A 20,651-nucleotide genomic window follows, 5' to 3' on the forward strand; every position below is an offset into this window, starting at 1 on the left:
ACACAGAATCAGCCATGGTCACATTGCCAACATCTACGGAAACTTCAAACCCCAGCTCAAGGACTCAGCCTTCTTCAAGCAACACAGCAACCCTGTAACCACCAGAGACATCCGATTAACTGAATGGAGCCACTACAGGGCACTGCCTCCATCATGAACTCAGTCAACTCAGGGACCCCAACTGACCCATGCCCTCACCAAAGCAGCCACAATCTTACCACCTTGTTCAACACCTCAATTGCCCTGGCCACTTTCCCCGAGGACTGGAAACACACAGAAGTCAATGCCCTACTAAAGAAACCATTGACAGACTACAGAAAACTCAACAACTACTGACCGATGTCCTTGTTCCCATTCCTGGCCAAAGTATTAGAATAAGCCATTAACCAACAAATCTTTTCACATCTGGAATGGAACCTCCTACTTGACTCCTCCGAATCTTGATTCTGCAGGAATCACAGCCCTCATCACTGCTACCAATTACATCTGAGCCCTACTCTACCAAGAAAAGACTGTGGTTTTGATCCTCCTAGACCTCTCATCAGTCTTCAGTACAGTCTCCCATCACGCACTCATCGCAAGGCTGCACAACATAGGCATCCAAGGAGCCGCCCACAGATGGATTGCCTGTTTCCTAAATAAAAGAACGCAAAAAGTCTGTCTTTCTCCATTCACTTCCGAACAGAAGGTGGAGTACCCCATGGATCCTCCCTCAGCCCAGCCCCGCCCTCTTTAACACTTAACATCTCTGGTCAGCATCACCGAAACCCATTGACTCAATATCATATCCTATGCTGACAATCAAGTCATCCTCTACCTCTCCAAAGACACCCCCCAGACCAACTTCCACAACTGCATTACAGACATCTCCAAATGGATGAAGGACAACTGCCTGACAAGACAGACATACTGATTTTCGGAAACAAGCTCCCCATTGGATGCATCCTGGTGGCCCTCAGAACTCAGATCTACTTCTATCCCCACTGACCATGCTAGGAACCTAGGCATCATTCTGGGCAACAAGCTAACTATGATGACTCAGGTCAACTCAGTCTCCTCTTCCTGCTTTTTCAGTCCCCACACGTTTCATAACATATTCAAATGGCTACCCTAAAGCTCCAGATGCAACATCACCCAGGCCCTCATCTCCAACCGACTGGGCTGTGACAACCCTCTCTATGCAGGGATTGCAGCTCACCTTCTACGACAACTACAGACCATACAGAACACTGCAGCCAATCTCATCCTGGATCCCCCTAGACAAAACCACATCACCCCCTACCTCAGGGAGCTCTATTGGCTCCTTGTATGTATCAGATGCCAGTTCAAGCTCCTGACCCATGCATACAAGGCCGTACATAACTATGGACCTGCCTACTTGAACCACCGCCTGAATTTCTGTCAGCCCACCAGATAGTTCCGCTCCATGTCTCATTCTCTAACCCTCACCCCCCACGTCCAAAGTAGTAAATGCGGAGATCACTCCTTCCCTACCTAGCAGTGAAGACATGGACCAAGTTACCTTTTCATCATCCCCATCTCTTGCAGAGTTTTGAAAGTCTGAGAAGACCTGGCTTTTGGGCTAATCAACTGGACCCTGAGAGTGCCTGGATACCATCAGGGGTGACATGCAGTGCTCTACAAATATACTGATTGATTCATTCATTGAGTGTTTATAATGAAATCCATTTGCATCTCAACTCTAGAAACTCAGATTTTCTGATTCTTCCGAATTTCTCTGCTGTTTTTGACCCAGTTTCCCACTCCATTTTGATCCAGAGCCTCACTGAGGCCAGTGCGTAAAACAGTGCCCTTGATAGGTTTTTTCATTTTTATCTGATTGTTCTAAGGCAGCGTTTCTCTATGTAAATCAAAACTTTAAAAAATCTGATGTGGTGTACTCAGTGTCTCAGCACTTAATAATAATCTTTCTAAGCTTCATGTGGCCCTGCTTGTGGCTATCGTTCATTTGGCTTTATCTGTTTTTCTAATGCGGACAACATCCTGTTGATTCTAAGAATAGAAGGAGACCGTTCATCTCTTCACTCCAGATTTCAGGAGTGTTTGTCCCTATGTTTCTCAAAGATATATTCAAAATCCTTCTCGTACTAAATAAAATGCCCTTGTGAATAGGTTTCTTTGGTCTGAAGAAGTTGCAGTCACCTGTCTGACTATCCATTTACCCAAAAAAAACATATTTTTGTAGAATTAGACTTCAACATGAATTTTGATGATATGTCAGTTGTTTAATAGCATGGTTGTTTTTGAAAAGTTAACCTTTTGACCCTTAAGATGTTAAGTGTAGCTTATGTTGATTCTTCCTACTTGTTTTTTTTGCGCAAAAGGTATTCAAGTCAAGTGTGCGTCCTTTTTTCCAACATCCTGGGGAATCTAAAGATACCCAAGGTTTGTAGTTTCCCCTGGAAGAAACTGAGAAATTGCCAAATTATAGCTGCATTTTGATTTCTATGGGAAACATGGCAAAAAGTGCTGTGGAAGAAAGAGTATATTAGTATGTTTTATTTTCTAACAATGGTATCAACAAAACGTTTGTTGTGCTAGTATCTCTGTTGGGACGGAACAGTCCTCTGCATGGTTATGGATAAGCATACCTTCCCTGAGTGCCGAACTGTACAAATATCTGGATCCATAATGCAGATTTTGATTGTCATAAGGGTGTTTGGGCCACACCTCAAACAAAAAGTACTGTGATACAAAAATATTGTGTCAAGAATATTGGGATGTCAAAAAATATAATTAACAGGAATCTCCTAAGGTGAAAATATCATTATAAGTGTCATTTGTAATATTTTGTGAAAAATATTGATTTAGAAAATATTGTTTTATGTAATGTAATTTGTAAGTGGTATTTTGTAGGTAATTTATTGTAGTGTGTTTGATTCTATAAGTTATTTTTTTATTTGTGGTTTTAGTAAGATAATTTTTTTAATGATAAAATTGTTGAAACTTGTCTTTTTAGTTATATTAATGTCTATTAGTATCGGGTTTATATGTTTTTAGCAGTGGGATATTGGTTTTTTAGGGGCTGAGGCTGGGAGAGATTTTTAAAAAGTGGATGTTTTAATATAAAATTAAGCCCGAATTACAAGTTTGGTGGTCTGAGGACCACCAAACCCATGGTGGTGGTCAGACCGCTGCACTCCTGGCAGTTTGACTGCCAGATTTCAACCCTGGTGCTCAGACCACCACCACCACCAGGATCAGAGATCCCAAAGGGGTGGCAGGGGTCAGAGTCGTGGTCAGCCAGAGCGGCTCTGAGTTCAGCACTGCTGTGCTGATCACAAGTCTGCTTTCCGCTAGCCTTTTCATGGTGGGGTCCCTGCCATGAAAAGGCTGGTGGAAAGCAAGTGTCGGGGACCAAGGGGGGAGGGCCTGCACTGCCCATGACCAAGTTATCGGCAGTACATGGTCCCCCCTGTCCAGCAACCTCGGAACGTGCACATTCCAAGAGTGCTGGGGGCACCATCTGTGCAATGGAATTGGCCTTGGCTCCATAAAGAGGTAGGGCCTATTCTGCTGCTTTGTTTCTACTGGGCTGACTGGCAGAAACCTCCTAATACAGAGGTTTCCGCCGGTCAGCACAGCGGATACATTGTAATAGGGCCAGGGTGAGAGGGACTCCTCCAGCCTTGCGGTGGTCTCCTCCTCATGGGTCTGACGGGCCAACGGTCAGCCCACCTGACTCGTAATGAGATTGTTAGTGTTAATTATTTTAATAGTGTGTGAATTGATATTGTAATTTTTTAAATGTATTTTGCTGCATTAATAATTTTAAATAATTTATAATTAATTACAATTTATATGAATGGATCAAATTTATTAAAATTTGAATTACATTTAAAACATAGTTATTTTATTTTAAATGTTGAAATATTTACATAACAAATTATTTTTAAACATTAAAAATATTTTTAAAATAAGTCTAATAAAGTAATATTTTAATTCTTCTTAATTTGTCTGGATAAAATATCATAAGTAAATCATTTAATTTTTATTTAGAAAATTGTATTGTCTTGAAAAAACTATCTTTTTATTTAAAATGTGGTTTTATAAATGTTTTACATTTTATGATTGTTAATTAAAATATATATTAATTAATACGAGTGATAATAATATTCTTTTATATGTTAATGTTCACATATGAATACATAGGTTATTACTTTTGGCTACTGTGTTTTTAGTTACATTTTATTTTATTTTACGGGTCAAAATGTATGGGTGAATACTGAGAATTGATTCTGTATATTTATTTAAAAAACAATCTTTTTATTAAACAATTACTCAGTACACTGCAAGTGCAACTGACGGATTAGTTGCACAATAGGTATTGAAAAGAAACAAATCACAATACAATCATACTAATTGCCAAGAGCATGCGGAGATTCACAAGTGTGTACATGTTTAAACATCACATCTAGACAAGGTTGAGTCAAGATCTTGGGCCCAATACCCAGGGTGTCACATGACATGTTTTCCCAGTCACTAACCTCTATGTGCCAATTATCCCAGACCTTCTCCCCTTTCCTAGGGCAGCCCCAACTTTGATATACCACATGTTCAGCACAATGACACCAATCCAGGTCAGTTTCCCAGTCTTCGATATGTGGGGGGTCTATCTGCTTACCAGGCCCATGCTATGTTGTGCTTAGTGCCCCCCACCGCAAATGTTATCTATAGATTCTGCTATCTGGACCACACCTCCTTGCTTGTTATGTTCAGGAGATGCCATCTAGCCTCCAGCGGCACGGTAAGTCCAGTAACTAGGGCCATGATTTGTACCACTCCCCTCCAGTAATGCAGGATTTCCAGTAGTCCCACATTATATGAAAGAAAGTACCCACCAGACCACAACCCCTGGAACATAGAGCAGATTCACAACTCCCCAGCTGGTGTAGGAGCGTTCTGGAGTAGTATGATCTGTGGAGTACCCTTAGCTGAACTAGGAAGAAATGTGAATGGATGACTACATTCCGGGGGCTCTGCACTGCCTCCATCCAGTTGTTGTTATCGATAAGTCCACTGCCCCCTCCTATTCCTCCCTCAATGCCTTAAGGGGATTGGGAGAATTATTCATCAATTTCCTGTAGGTCAGAAAGATGGTTTTGTCTGGCATGGGATCGAGTAGGAGGCAATCCTCCAGCGGCACATCCTCTGACAAATGTCCTCCCTCCAGGATGAGTCACCCCACTGCATGCCCCAATTATAGATGACTAAAGCGCTCTGTCTCCTTTGTCTCATATTCTTGCTTCAGAACCACAAAGGTCACCAATGCTTGTCCTCTCCAGACATCCCCTAAGTGTTCAATACCAAGCAATTCCCGTATAGAAAACCCCTCTAAACTCCCAACCTACAGTTGACGGTCACTCTTCTATAGTGGGGTCCTATCTGTAAGCTTGTCCTCCCATCCCAGGAATCTAGAACCTTACTGCCATGCCCTCACCACAATCTGCACATGGGTCAGCAGGGCGCCCTTGCATCGTTTCTTATATGGTATCGATGAATAACCCCGACTACCCATGGCCTCCCGATCCATGCATTAGGTCAGTTCAGAGCGATCTGCAAACACCCAGTCATTCACTGTTATACTCTTTTTGTAATGCTTCTATAAATGTACGGAGTGTAGGTTGAGTTTTGCCTAGTGTGGATTGGAAGGCATTGTGCCATCCTTCTTTTTTTGGTTTCCTGTTCCAAGATGCTATCATAGACATTCCAGCATGGTATCTGGAATTTGGTTTGGAATCTACGTCTGGATCGTTGCAGCTTACCAACCTAAGGGTGTAATCAATTAGAGGTTTAGTTTATCTTCATTTTTTTGGTAGAAGGAGCTTTCCTTTATTAAAGTGTTGTGGTTATCAAACTCTGTGAAAGGTACATAGACTAGTTCTATCATTTTTTGTATTTCAAAGGCACATTGGCAGTTTGCAGATTGTTGGAGGTGTCTCCATATGCTTTGATTGAAATGATAGTAGTAGCCTTCTATGGCTGTACAGGGGTACATTTGTAAAATAGTTTGAATCCTGACTTGTTCAAAGTCTGCAAATATTTATTGTGGGTAGCAGTTGTTTTATATTTATTATGCTTTAAGAGGCCGTAGAACCACGTGCTGCTTTGTTTATTAGCTGGTAGGGCATATATAAAAGGGACATCTGTGTTTTGATATTCACCATGTCTGGCGTATATCAGAGTGAATGTTTTGGGACACATTTTGAAGGTCCCATCCATTATCCTTGTATGACAATGGCTTAGTTTTAGTAAATTATCTGCTGAAGAGAATATTATGATTTGTTGATCATTGTTTAGGGTGTCATATAAAAGGTAAGTTTCCTCATTATGTATCATTGGACAATGTTCAGGTCATTCTATACCTTGATATCTTCTAGGAGCAGAAGGAGTATCGTTAGTGTTTTTTTTTTAGTTTGTGTGATTAAACTTTTTTAAGTGGATATAGAAGGTAGTTGGCCTGGGTTGTGTTCAGGGATGTTAGGCAGGATGGGCCCCACTGCGAGTTTGCCAGTCCAGCCTCCAGACCTTCATGGTGGCAGTCCTTTGAATTTCAGTAGGCTGATAGTCCTTTGTCTGCTGGATGACGACTTGCCCACCAGGCTGGAGTCACTGGTGGAGGCAGAGGGTTGTGCAATTAAGCCATTGCCGGTCATGCACTCCTGCCTGTCAGCCCGATCGGCAGCCTGGTCCCAAGTAGTATACAATGCACAGGACACAGGGAGCCCCTGAACCCACATTTTTGGGGGCCCACATGGGTCTCCCACTCCCCATACGTGTGACCAAATCCCCTGGGGGCCCTCATTTTGTGCCCCTTGCCTTCTGGACTGCCAAGCTTTCCATGGCGGTGAAGATGCCACTGAAAACTTGATGGCCCAACAGGTCATAATAACCATGATGGTACGATCCCTGGATCTCTAACATTGATAGCCACAGTCAGGACCCCCACGCTTCCTGCCATAGTGAATTATGGCGGGTCTGGTGGACTGCTGGAAGTCTGTTGGCGGTCGGATCGCCACACTCATAATAAGACGGTCCAGGCTGACGAAGACCATACCGCCACCACCACCATAGCGGTCCTAAGACTGCCAAACTTTTAATAAGGGCCTATATCTTTGAAGAATTTGGCTATTGGGTTCTGAGAGTCATCCTGTTAGAGGAAAACCTTCATCATGCATGTGTGCCATGACAGAGGCTTCTCTCACAGATTGCAATTTTGTTGGACCGGGAGGGGCACCCATTGTGCTACCCTCATATTGTTGTAAGGTTACTGCCTTCACCAGGAGTTAAGCAGCCCAAATGCAGTGGTGGCAGCATACCGTGTGGTGATCAGTATGAGTGACCAGGTAATTTTTATCTTTGTCACTGAAGTAAGGCCTGCAAGCTCACTCATGTTTAAAGTTCCACAGCTATGTGCTTAACTCATCCTTGGCCTACATCTGATTGGTATAAAGAGCTGCTCAACACAGACATGGTGTGTCTGTGCTGGGTGTATGGATGCCTGGGGAGGGTAAAATACAAGGATAGAGCAGTACTGAGCAGTATGTTCATAGTGAATGCAGGTGCTGGAAGTACATGTGTCTATGAGTGGTACAGTACCAGAAGAATGAAGTGCTGTGCAGTGTGTATAGGCCAAAAGCATGTACTAGGTATATGTTCAACTGTGAGTGGTACAACACTGAAGGGTGCAGATATGATTGTTAAATGCATGTGCAGGGTGTATGTATGCCTATGAGTAGTTCAGTACATGAAGGATACAGTGTGTGCATGCTAAATGCATAGGTTAGATGTATGTGTGTCTATTAGTGGTACAATACATAAAGAAAACAGAGTGAAGTGCTGAATGTGTGTGCCTCTGAGGGGTACAGTACATAGAGGATACAGTACTGTGAAGTGTGTGTATGCTGTATACATACACTGAGTGTATGCGTGGCAGTGAATGTACAATACATGGGGGGACCTGGGTTCCGTTTTGCGAGAGCCAGGCCTGCATGGCAAAACATGGAGAGAAGGTAGAGAGATCTCCCCAGGTAGAATTTTGTATTTCTGCATTCCTGTAAGCCCTCTGGGACTCACATTAGAGAGGAAAGGACCAGGCCTCCCCCGTGCACCTCAAAGTGAGCTCTTTGATTCAATGAGTGGCCACAAGAAGGGGCCTGGGCACATCTCAGGAAGGAACTGTAACTGATAAGAGGATCATAAAAAGGGCTAAACCCATGAGGCACATATCACTGTGGTTGACATCCAGATGTGATCTGTAGTCACTTCCATGGCCTGTGTTGTGGGACTATCAGCTTTAGAGGCATTCCTGCTTTGACAGACTGCTTTTCAAGAGGGAAAGGGGCAGAGGAGAGGAGACTTCAAAAGAAGCAGAACCCCGACATAAAAATTCTGAGTCAGACCCTAAACCTCATTTGGTGTCTGGAAATGAACTAAAAGAAGGGGAGTTTGATACCCAAAAAATGTAATCTGCCAAGCAGCCAGATGAGGTGTGTGAGGAGGGAAAGCTCTGCAGGACTTCTGCCTGAGACAAGGCCTATGGGGAAAGGCCTGCTAATCTCCCTGTTGTGTGTGAGGACATCCCTAAGTAAGGTGTAAGGAAATGGCTGTTGCACCAGTCAGGTCATTGCCCCTGTGGAGTAACAAGTCAGTGACCCCTGTAAGCTAGGAGATGGCCATTGTGAGTTTAGCCATGTGCTGTGATGTGCCGATTGGGCAGGAGCCTGTGCGTATTAGCGTAGCACCAATCTTATATGCTAGGAGAGGCCACTGTGGGTTAGACTGCCATACTGTAAGAGCCTTAGCCTTGTGTAGAAGTGAGGCAGTGACCCTATATGCCTGAAGGGGTCCCATTGGTGAATATCACAGTGATTCGTAGAAATTAGGGCCCATATTTATACTTTTTAGCGCCACATAAGCATCATTTTTTGACGCAAAAGCGGTGCAAGCCTACAAAATATAATGGTATTTTGTAAGTTTGCGTCACTTTTGCGTAAAAAAATTACGCAAATGCGGTGCTGAAAAAGTATAAATATGGGCCTAGGTCTCTAGTTGGCCGGGTATGCACACTGTCCAAGTAGGGACCACAATCCTAGTCAGTGAAAGTCAGATACTTACCCTAGTTTAACCTTTGCTCACACTCTTGTAGCTTGCACAAAGCAGTCAGGCTTAACTTAAGAGGCAATGTGTAAAGTATTTGTGCAACACTTAAACTGGAGTAATGCAGTGAAAATACCACAAAAAGATTCCACACTAGTTTAGAAAAAAAATGGAGAATATTTATCTGATTAAAACAAGACCAAAACAACAAAAATCCAGTTACTTACAATTGCATAGGTTATCACATCTCAAACATAAGCGTTGAAACTCATAGTGCTCAAAAAGATGTGGGCGCTCCCTTTAAAGGAGCTATGGTAATGTATCTTTAGTGGAGTGCTGGAAGAGCACTCGCAATTATGGTTCTGATGCAGTCTTCTGGAATAATTCCCTGATTGGAGCTGGGTTATGGCCCTTCGGTACTGGGAAATCAATAAAGGGCAGAAGCACACAACAGACAGCCCAGAGCTGCAGCGCAGGGCCTGGCCGGGTGTATGCACACAATCAGTCTGAGCAGTCTACACTGCTCCCCCAATTCCATTATCTTGTCAGTGTCTGGAAGACCACGGGAAGATGACCTCAGTCTTGGCAGCAGTCCAGTGAAAAGTATGGGGTGAAGTCTCATTTGGTGGCTGGGCCAGACACAGCTCTGACTTGGACAAGTGTGGAGCACTTCAACACATGCAGACTTTTAGAATGCTGTGAAGCACACAGTGCACTGGACTGGTAAACAAAGAAGTGCTGAACATGCACTGGCCAGATGGAGCATGTCAAGCACACCGCTCTGCGTCGAAACACACTGCTGCCAGACACACAAGAGACAGAATCCCACGGTAGTGGGAACAGTTGAAATCATTGATGGCCCTGATATTTCCAAACAGGGGGCAAGCCAACAAGCCATTGGAGTCACTTGAAATTGATTTAACAGTTTTCAACTAGCAGGACATGTAAAACTCAAAAATACATGTCCTATTTTTAAATATAGTACACCCTATCCTTTGGGGTGCCGAAGAAACCCTAAAGACCTGACCTCAGAGGAGGTTCTGCAGCACACATAGAAAGAGGATATAGCCTCTCAGGATTTTTTGTGCAGGTAGGTGTACTTTCCTGCACAATAACAGTCCTGCATGCAATGCAGTCACCCTTACACCATGGCCTGCTTTGGTTCTAGGCTGCCAATAGGGCACCAGAATAGGCGAAAGGACAGGAGTGCACCATATTGGATAAATATGGCACATTTCTGCCTTTCCCCGTGATGCAGAGCAATGCAGTAAGGTAACTAATCTGCTTAACTGTTACCCCCAGTTCTTTAAAGTGTGCTATCAGAACGGGAGTGCATATTCATAAAAAAGGTATGTTCAGATTATGTGTGGGCTGCAAGATTTAGGGGATTCTCACATTTATTTTTCAAGCATAAGGTATGCTGTCAAATTCAATGCATCCTTTCAAATTAATATTCTGGAGTATTATTCTGAGTGAGCTCTCACATTCAGTTTTGGATTTTAAATTAAGACAGTGCGTTCAGATTTAGCATAGAATTGAGTGGTTTCAGATTTGGAATGCAGTCTCAGACACAGGATGTGGGTACATGTTCAAGGTTGGCCACCTGATCCACTCCATGTCTTCCATTTCATTATATGCTCACAGATTTAGGTTATGGTGTCAGACCTATGGTGTATGATTAAAGTCATACTGTGCTCAGATATTTAAGGTGTAATCATATCTCCAGTGTCTGATTTCAGGTTTAGGGTTGTGAAGACATTTTCATCATTAAAAATAATGCCTAATTTAGATGTGCTTCAGTTGGCATGACTGGGCCGCTAACAGCTTGCACTGCCATTCATTCACATATGCAGCAAGAATGTGCATTTTTATTTTATGAGAACAAGCATTCTCCAAGTCGATGTTGCATGCTTTCCCATTTCAGAAAAATCAGCATAACTGAAGCCTCATTTGTAGTGTTGTTTACTGTGCACAATGTAATTGTATTCATTTGTGTTGCTCCAAGGAAACCATACTCATGATGTTCCCATCTTTGTAACAATTGAAGTCCTTTGCTCAAGCCTTTTCATACATACCATTCATAAGCTGTACTGTCTAATGCATTTCAGCATTATACATTATATAAACCTCATGTAATCACATTTATTTCCTATGCATACCTAATTTACTGATATGCAGTAAAGTAGGTGTCTAGGTGTACCCTATTTAATGTATATAATGTATTTGAATGTTTGTTGGTTTGTGTCTTGTAACATTGCCAGGCCAACCCTGACTGATCATTAAAAGTACCTATGTGTGTGGGTTTTCTGTATAAGCCCCTATAAAATATGATGTTTCGGCGATGTGCCAGACCATTTTTTGCTTTCCTACAGGTGCAGACTCTGTCAGTCTGTATACTGATTTATACTTAGGCTTTCTCTGCATCTTAAACTGAGCAGACTGCATTAGTATGTTTATTTACTTTATTCCTAATCTTTATGGTTCACTGTTTCGAGGCGGGCTCTTTGTCGGTCCTCTTGCTTGACTAGACTTTGATTCTAGCTGACACTTGCTTTAGAGATTGGCCTTCTGTTGATTCTCTTATATTATTTGATTTTGTCTGATCATGATTGCTGATTCCCCATGATGTAACTAACTTCTTGCCTTTTGTAGTTAACTTAATTTTGAATAACCCTTTATGGTTTGACTTGAATTACTGTCTTGTGGAAGTTTAATTTAATGTCTTATGAAATTTCAGACAGCCACAATTCTACATCCCAACCATCTTAATTGTTTTAAGTAGAGTGTCAAAAGTATGTATATATATATATATATATATATATATATATTGTCGGCCCGCAGATCCTAGGATGTCTTTGAGTCTCAGGATGTGATGTTAAGTTTAGGTCAGGCTCACAGTTTCAAGGTGTGTTCTCTCGTATTCAGAGTGTGGCATAAAGATGTGATTTCAGATTCAGAGTGTGCTTAAGTTTCAGGACATGCTAACAGATTCAGCAAGTGGTTGAAGATTCAGGGTGTTTTTTTATTTCAAGATTTTCTCTTAGAATAATAAGTGCTCTCAGTTTCTGGGTATGCTCTTAGTTTCAGGACATGCTCTCAGAATCATAGTGATCCCTCATGTGTATAATATAGTTTAAGGATGATTGATTGCTCTCTCCTCAGTGTGTAGCTTTAGCTCCAGGACGTTCCGCAAAAATGAGTGTGTGGTTCGGAAAGAGAGGTGTGATTTCAGATCATCTTTAAATCTGCAGCACGGGTGTGCACTTGCATTCATAGTCTGCCTGCAGATGGAGCAAATGGCATATCTCTCACATAATATAGTAATTTGCATTTAAGCTTTGAAATGTTGATCTTACCTTCAGTAATTTGAGTTGTTGAGATATCAGAATCTGTGGAAATGGAAACACAAAATACTTTTTACAACTTTTTCTCACTTTAACAAGGAGTACTGAACATACATAAGACGTTTCACATTCAGTGCTCATCCCACTGTGTGGTCTAAGACGTGTATTGACGTCCTGCATCAGCAGTTCTGGACTAATGCCTGAGATAAGATCTCTATTTTGACTTGACCCTAATTATATGTACAGTCTTGATTTAGCAATTTATGTGCATTTATATTAGCAAGCTCTACATTGCCTTGATCTTGGTCAGAAATATTGTTCTCTACACTGATAGGAAGAATGCTAATTTAAATGAGCCACTGAAAACACTAAGGTAGAAATAGTAACGTTCCTAGTTAGGCAAAGTTCAACTCATTCCAAACCCAGTTGTTATTGTCTTTCAAATAAGATGTGTAAGATAGCTGAAATCCTCCTTGAGACCCTTGAGAGATGTACCTTCCTCAATTAACTACTATAAATTCTAAAGCAAACTCCTGTTGCTGCTGAAAACATCTCAGTTCACACAAGTCGGAGCTTCTCCCTAAGAGATGTTCTTAATAACTCTCCAATCCAGGAGTCATGCTTCACTTTTCAGATTAGGCTCATGTTCTGCCCAAGGGATTTACTTTGATGTCTTAAAGGCCCCACAAACTCAGCAATAAAAGGCAATAAATGTTGTTTTAAAGCAATATGGATACAAGGTGGACAGACTTTCATCACCAGAAGGATACACCAAGAGGTCTACTAATGCACAATAGAAATTCCTATTGAGATTCTGCGGATAGAACGATTACAGACAGGTGGGCAACCACTGATACCAACATGAGTTTCTAATGGGAAATAGCACACTTTAGTTTGGGACAACCAAATTTTATCATTCTGGAGAACCTCCATAAGAACGTCAAATTGAGTAAAAGAAGCTATTAATGCATTTTGTACATCTTGGGCATATCATAAAAGGGCCTGACTATGAACACTGTTTCTCAGAAAGTGGCACGGAGTGGCACAGCTGCACTGCACTGCAGGACTTGGAAAAGGCAAGAATGCACTGTATTTAAGAACATATGTGCATTCCTGTCCTTTCCTACTGTGCTAGTGAACAATAGGCTGAATAGCGGCAACACAGGCATCCTTGCACCATGGTGCAAGGGTGTCTGCATTGCATGCAGGATTGTTTTGTGCAGGAAGGGGCACCATCCTGCACAGAAGCAATACTGGGATGTTTTTTCTCTTTATCTGTGTGCTTCAGAATGCAACTTACATAGAAAGAGAGCAAAATAAGAAGAAATTAAGATATTTCTCCTTGTTGCGTCTTCACTGGGGAGGTTTAAGATGTTGATGCATCCCCAGGTTTATAAGTTCTTGTAAATCTGGTGATGTGTCAAAAATCCATGGGTGTGGAACACCCACTGCAATGCCTATGAAATGCCTCCTTAACGCAGAGTAAGGTAACATAGCAATTTCCGCTGCCTTGCCTTACTTCATATCCATGAGGCCACTGAAAGCCATGCAAAGTGGCTTTGCATGGACTCATAGATATTGTTGAAAGGTTTGTGTCTCTGCTGTGTCACTAAAAGTGATGCAATGGTGGGACAAACCTCTCATAAATATGCCCCTTCGTAGCTACTAACATATTTTATGTGTTTACCCATGAAATAATTATACCTGGTAAATTTGGTAGGGTTTGCTGTGCACATTCACTGACAATAAATGACAGTGTAAAGAGAACCATAACTGCAGAAGTGCACTACTGGCAACATTTGTAGTTATGAATTTCTTATATGTTATATTTCTGCGTGGATTGTTTTAATCTTAGATATTGATTGAATCATGGTAGTCTGCATTGTATTGTATTTTATTGTAGCAGCTGTGTAGCACTTAATACCCTATACATATACAACATTGCACCATTTGGGTGTGTAGTTGGAAGCGTATTGCCTTTGCTTTGAGCATGTAGAAAGTGTTTTCATGGTTTGTGTGATGACCACCAAGGTGTGGTATAGTGTTATAGGATGCAGTGCTTGATGGATAGATGGATGAGGAAATGCGGGAGATAGATGCACCTTTTTTATTCTTTATGGTATGCTAGCAGCTCTGATTAGATCTGCATGTCCATCCTTGTGTTGGTAATATTTCAATCCAATTTCCTATTCCAATTGTGGCAGAACGTTGGCCACTGTGAAATTATATGGATAGACCCTGGGGAGGTAACAGGTGTAGAATAAAAAAGGGGGAAAGCAAAGATCTACTCGGAGAGACTACATTCCAGTCCTCTTTTATATGATGGCCACCATGAGATGTAAAGTTAAAACATTTGTCAACATGCACTGCATTGTAATCATCCATTTTATTATTGACATTAGAGGAAACAACTATAGAGCAAAACCTCCAGCTGTAGGAGATCTTGAAAATTCAAACAATACCAGAGCTGGTGATGATTTTGGGGCCCCCCTCATCTTAGGGTGGGGACCCAGAAGATGACCCAGACAGAAAGGACATGCTGTGCTGAGCGTTGTGGTTGTGGTCCCAATTTCCTAGGACCACCACAGGCTGGGTTTTGGGTGAAAATGTAAATCAATTGAAGGGCCCCGCAATACATTATGGGATGAGATTCCCTGAGTGAGTACCATAGTAGTGGCTCTCCACTGTGCTGGGGAGAGTAACAGTGCTGTTTTCCTTGGTTTTCTTTCTTTTAATGCAGCCTCACACCATGTTGCTTTTGTGAGGGGGTGCCGAGTCCCACCTGGGCACCCCAGAGGTGGCCACTGTTGGAATGCAACTTGTGGAGCCCACTCACGGCTTCCCTCACTGGCTCCCCACACTGGCAACACATCTGCGTATTGCCACAGGAGCCAACAATCCTTCTGCGTGTCTGCCCGCTACAGCAATCAGATGGCTGATGTTGGGGCTGCTTTATGGGACCCAGAGATGGGGTCTTGTGCCCCTCCTGCCTCCTCCTGGGGAAGCGTGATGGCACTTCCCCACTATTATGCATACACAGGGTGGGGATGGGGGTCCCGGCCCATGCCATGAGAAGCCGCCCGGGGAATTGGGTCCGTGGGTGAGTTAGGAACAAGGGGAGCAGACCCCACACAAACCCTCTCCCCCAGCAAAAGAGATGTAGCTTTTCTGCACCATCCCACGGGCCCTGTCCCACCCCGGGGGAATTTTAACAGACCTGTTACGGAGCACCACGCTCTTCGGAGGAAAATTAGGGCAAAGGTTGCCACACATAAAAATGCTGTAACTCGGGCCCTGTTGGGCTGGGTTGAACGATCCAGGGGTTATTTTACTCCTGGTGGTAAGTTCTACCCACCACATGTATTTGCAATAATCCTCCTCACCTCCGAAGTCCTCCAAAAGCTGGTCTTCCTGGCTCCCTGCCCCAGGTCTCTTTTGTGGCTTTGTTGCTGACACCGGTAATGAGGCTCACCTACAGTAAAAAGTCCACAAACTGATTGTTCAAAAAGCATAAATAATCAGGGTGTACTGCTGGGGCAGAACCCACTGCAACAACTGGCCATTCCTCAGGCCCCATCTCTTTTAGGCCTGGATGAAATTTGAATTACAGCAGTGTAATTCGCATAATAATTTTAGGACTGTCATGTTATGCTTTTGAATCAAAATTCCCAAAATGAAGCGCTTTCACCACTTTGCGTACTTACTCACCATTTGCAGTAAATATTAATCGCATTTGTACCATTCACTGTAAAAATTTACCATGAATACACAGGAATAACAGAAGCGCGTGGCTGTTGATCATGGACCTTACAAATTTTTGCTCAGTTTTTTTAGCGCAAAGTGCATCTTTTTGTCAAATTTTGACATGAAGATGGATTTTGCGCTAAAATATAGCACATATGGGCCACATGTGCAAAACATTTTTATAGTCGTAAATGGGATGATTCACAGATTCGGCCCATTTGCGAGTAGACAAATGCTTTTTGGGATGTACAAAGCCCAATTTGCGATTCAGTTTCTTGTGACGATTCACAATTTGGGTTTTGCGATTTGGTATGAGGAAGTGGCGTGTTCAGAGTGTCCCTTCCTAATACTGAATCTGAAAGGTTTCTGCAAATGTTTTGCGACTGTATGTACGCATGTTTTGCTACCAAAATGCAGTTGCAAAACATTCGCAGATTAGCACCAATTTAAAATTGGTGGTAAGTCATTCTCCTACGTACCCCTTCCCTTTTGTGAATGGGGGTGCCAACGTTTTTTCAGAGCAGGTTGTGGTCACACAGATCACTGCCTACACTGAAAAAAAAATGAAAAGGAAACCTTCCATTTTTATTGCTGAAATGCATCCATTGCTTGCACTCTTCGAGTTGCCTGAAGTACTCCGGCGCATACTTTTCAGAACATGTTGCCCTTTGCAAGCACTATATAAAACCAATGAATGTTATTTATTCAACATTTGGCAAGATGGGTGAGGTGGAGCTTGGGGGGTTTATATGACTGGTGTGTCATTTCCTCCCACTGATGATTGAGGCAGGGTGATACAGGGGTATCACACCGAGGCACGACGAGTCCGGTGGGGAAAGGTCCTGCATCACTTGCAGCACGTGTATCGGAGCCAGAGGAATGACCACCAGCTGAAGCACCGCTGGGCTGACCTCATCACCAGGGAGCAAGATCTGCTGGACCACCTGGGAATAGTGATTGGTGGCCCTGTTGGTGAGTACAAATCATGTAAATGTGCACAATTAAAAGCTCTGTAGTGACATCAGATGATTTGTACAATATCTGCCGGCTAAGTTGCTGAGTGTGTGGAATGCTTCGGAAGCATACAGGGTAATTGATGGACTATGTGAAGGACCACAATTGCTGGCTGTCAGGAAGAAAGTGCTCTGCAAACTTACTGAATACTTTTGCTTAATGTAATTTGGTGCCGCCTTTGTGTCAGACAGCAACACAAATTAGGAGCCAATCGTCTATTTAGGTCACATTTGCAAGCAAAGTATACATTTTCCAAAGTATTGGCAACCTTTGTTGAGGCATCAGCTAGACTGACTTTCAAAACAAGACATGATGCAGAAATTGAGTGCAGGCTTCACGTCAATTGATGATAGCAATGTGGCCCAGACATATGTCTCATGTGTGTCTGGTGAGTGCGTAAGGAAAGCGTTCATGGAAGTTCTATGAATGTTAGGGATTATTGTGGTCCTTCATCATTTTGGATACATGTCAGATCTGGATTTGGAAACATAGAGAAAAAGTGTAAGGTGCCCTCAGCTAACATCTTACACTGGTATTTGGTGTTCCACCTTTCGTTTAGGGATGGCAGGACAATGGTATGCACATGGGTTCATATCTCTATTGTTGGTGCAAATCACCACAGCTGGGCCACATCAAATGAAGATACTGTAACAACATGAGTGCTTACAAATGTCCCTGCCCCTCTGTACATTGTACCTATGTGTCATAAATGTGTCATGGCCACAATGGTTGTTTGACTGGCAATGCACTCCTCAAGTAACCAGGCTTTGGATGTTTCTCTTGGATGCACATGATGAGATGAATACACACCATTATTATGTCTGCTCACTAACGAAGGAGCATGTTTGCCACCAGATGATAGTTAGGGCCACTGCATGTGTGCAGATATGTGTTTTAATTGCCACAGGAGACCCATGCTGTGTACATGTTAGCTGTGCTATATAGGATGCAGTATCATCATGTCTGAGTGGCTTTACTTACTTATGTCATCTTACACATAGTTTTTGTCTTTGGAATTGTTGGTCAGTGCACAGATTTTGAGCACATTTCTTCCTTCCATACCTTACAGGTGGACAGGCACCCTACACTGTGGGTGAGGTGGCTTCATTTGAGGACCCCAACAACTCCAGTAAGTGTTGATATGTCTTTTATGTGTTGTGTTTGCTGGTGATGTGTGATGGACTCCTGTGTGTTGAACACATAGCAAGGTCTGATTCGCTGGCCCATCATTTGTCTTGTTCCATGAGTGGGATTTCATTCTCTAAGCATTTTGGAGTTTGCCAATGCTTATCCTATTGTCTTATCTAGGGATTCTAGGTCATTCCTCTAGGCCCTGCAATGTGAACTAGGGTGAGTCATGTGGATAACACTTGTATCAACAAGAGTCGCACTGAACCTAATCACAGATTTAGTATGCCTATCAGACCCACATTCTCCCAGAATGGGGCTTCAAAATGCTTACCCACAGACTTCTGCTTCTCTATTCACCAAAGTACTGATGAAACTGTAGGGTGAACTTCCTAGCAGCATGTAGATCCACATGTAGTGCTACATGTATGTGGCACTTGAGTGCAATGGCCTAGGTGTGCATGCAAATCATGGCCAGGGGTGTTCTTGCAACTCTGTGTCTGTTGTAAGTCATGCCTTACTGGAAGTATATGCTGTGGACAAAGGTCTACATTTCCAGACATGTGTGGCTCTGCGATTGGTCAAGGGTTTGCTGTCTCCTATTGGTAGATACACCTTACCTGTGGTGTGTGTGTAGAGCCAAACACATGTCCAGCTTTCCTAAGCTTCCTGGGTGTCCATGTTGTTTGAAATTGTTAGTTGTTTATCCACCCCCCCGCCCCCCACCCTCAAACACAGGCATGGGTTTGTGAATAGTGTACCTAGGACTGATGATACAAGTATGTTACACAGACATGTAAATCAGTGAATGTTTGGTCGGAACCTAGTAAACACACTCAGGTATAGCACATGAGTACTATACTAGCAAGTCCATTTACAACTTGCAGATCGTGTGGCCCTAGATTTCCATCCCGTACACTGACATTTGTAGCCCGGGCATTGGTGCAGGATTTGCTGCATGATTGTTAGCTGACAACTGTCAGAACTCTGATGCCAAATTAATGCCAGTTGTTACCCATCTTGTAGGGTTTGGATGTGCTATGTGTGATACTACCTTTGTAGGCTGGCCTGCCATGTACTTCCTCAGGGACATTCAATGATCTGTATGATGATAGGAGCTGTTACAAGTACAGTAGATGTACTGTCTGATTTACTTTGTGTGCCATTTCACACAATGCAGTTCCTAATGTAATTTTTTGCCTTCACAGCTGCTAACATGACACCCATCCAGGTCCGTGAGTTCCAGAGGAGGGCAATGCGTTACCAGCATATCCTGCTGGTAGAGTCGGGGTTCAGACGGATGGCCCGAAGATACAGGAATGAAAGGGCCTCCGGAGCATGGAGGGCTTTCCCACAGGGTGGCCCTACTTTGCCCATCACAGCCACCACCAGCACGACCACCACTTCCACCCAGGTGGCACCACCCACAGTTGGGACTGTTGTCCCAACAACATCTGCAAGTGCTCCAGGCCCTAGCAGTGGACCATCTTCAGGGCAGCCCACAGGCATTGACAATACACGCCCACACACGTCCTCAGCTGGTACCCAGACCGCCACAGCTGCTACAGTTGACCCTGCAGCTTTTCAGGACATGCAGCGCAAAATGGACTGTGTCCTCCGTAAAATTAGTCACCTGAGCCGGGATGTTCGCCATGTGAACAGGCGTGTGCGGTCCATTAAGCGGACCCTCCGGAGGGCCAACCTCTAGACTTTGTAAATCGACATGATTCCCTTCCCTCCCTCCTCTTTCCTTGTTCTTATACTTAGTGGGCTTAGGGGGCGTAGTGTTAGGTTAGTATAGGCTGTTAGTTTAGTTAGTGTTAGTGGGTGGGGGGTGGAGAGTCCTGATTATTTCAATTTTTTCTCTTTGAGTGTGTGGGTGGTTGGGTGGAGGGCTATGTTGGGGTTCTTGTGTGTTTAGAAAAAAAACAAAAAAAAAAAAAAATACAAACAAATATATATTTGTTTAGTATACAATAGTATGTCTTTAGGCTAGTATCTGTTGTCCTCCATGTGTCCCGTAAGGGGGGTGGCAGGTTGATATTTAGAATGTTTCGTTACATGTGATAAGTACGTTTAGCTTAGGTTAGTTAGGGACAGTTGTAGGTAATGAGTAGTTAGGGTAGATTAGGGTATGTAAGACTTTTCCCCGAGTTTCCTTTTCTGTTATTACCATTTAATAAATATATATTGAACCCTTTACAGTATTTGTTAAATGCTTGTTGATCAGGGCCTTGGCATAAGTGTACATGAATTTTGTTCTATTACATATGTGTCCTATGCTACAAACAAATCCCAACT

At 42.9% G+C, this 20,651-nt stretch overlaps 1 protein-coding gene across 1 annotated transcript in view; it reads right to left on the bottom strand.

Moving 5' to 3' along the window:
* The window catches only part of LOC138301691 (deleted in malignant brain tumors 1 protein-like), a 592,703-nt gene that overhangs the window by 376,417 nt on the left and 195,635 nt on the right, over window positions 1-20,651 (bottom strand). Inside the window, exon 5 of the mRNA XM_069242207.1 lies at window positions 12,477-12,509. Within this exon, the coding sequence (XP_069098308.1) occupies window positions 12,477-12,509 (33 nt within the window). The remainder of the gene's footprint in view (window positions 1-12,476; window positions 12,510-20,651) is intronic.

The sequence above is a fragment of the Pleurodeles waltl genome, chromosome 6 (assembly GCF_031143425.1).
Source record: "Pleurodeles waltl isolate 20211129_DDA chromosome 6, aPleWal1.hap1.20221129, whole genome shotgun sequence".
Classification (NCBI taxonomy): Eukaryota; Metazoa; Chordata; class Amphibia; order Caudata; family Salamandridae; genus Pleurodeles; species Pleurodeles waltl.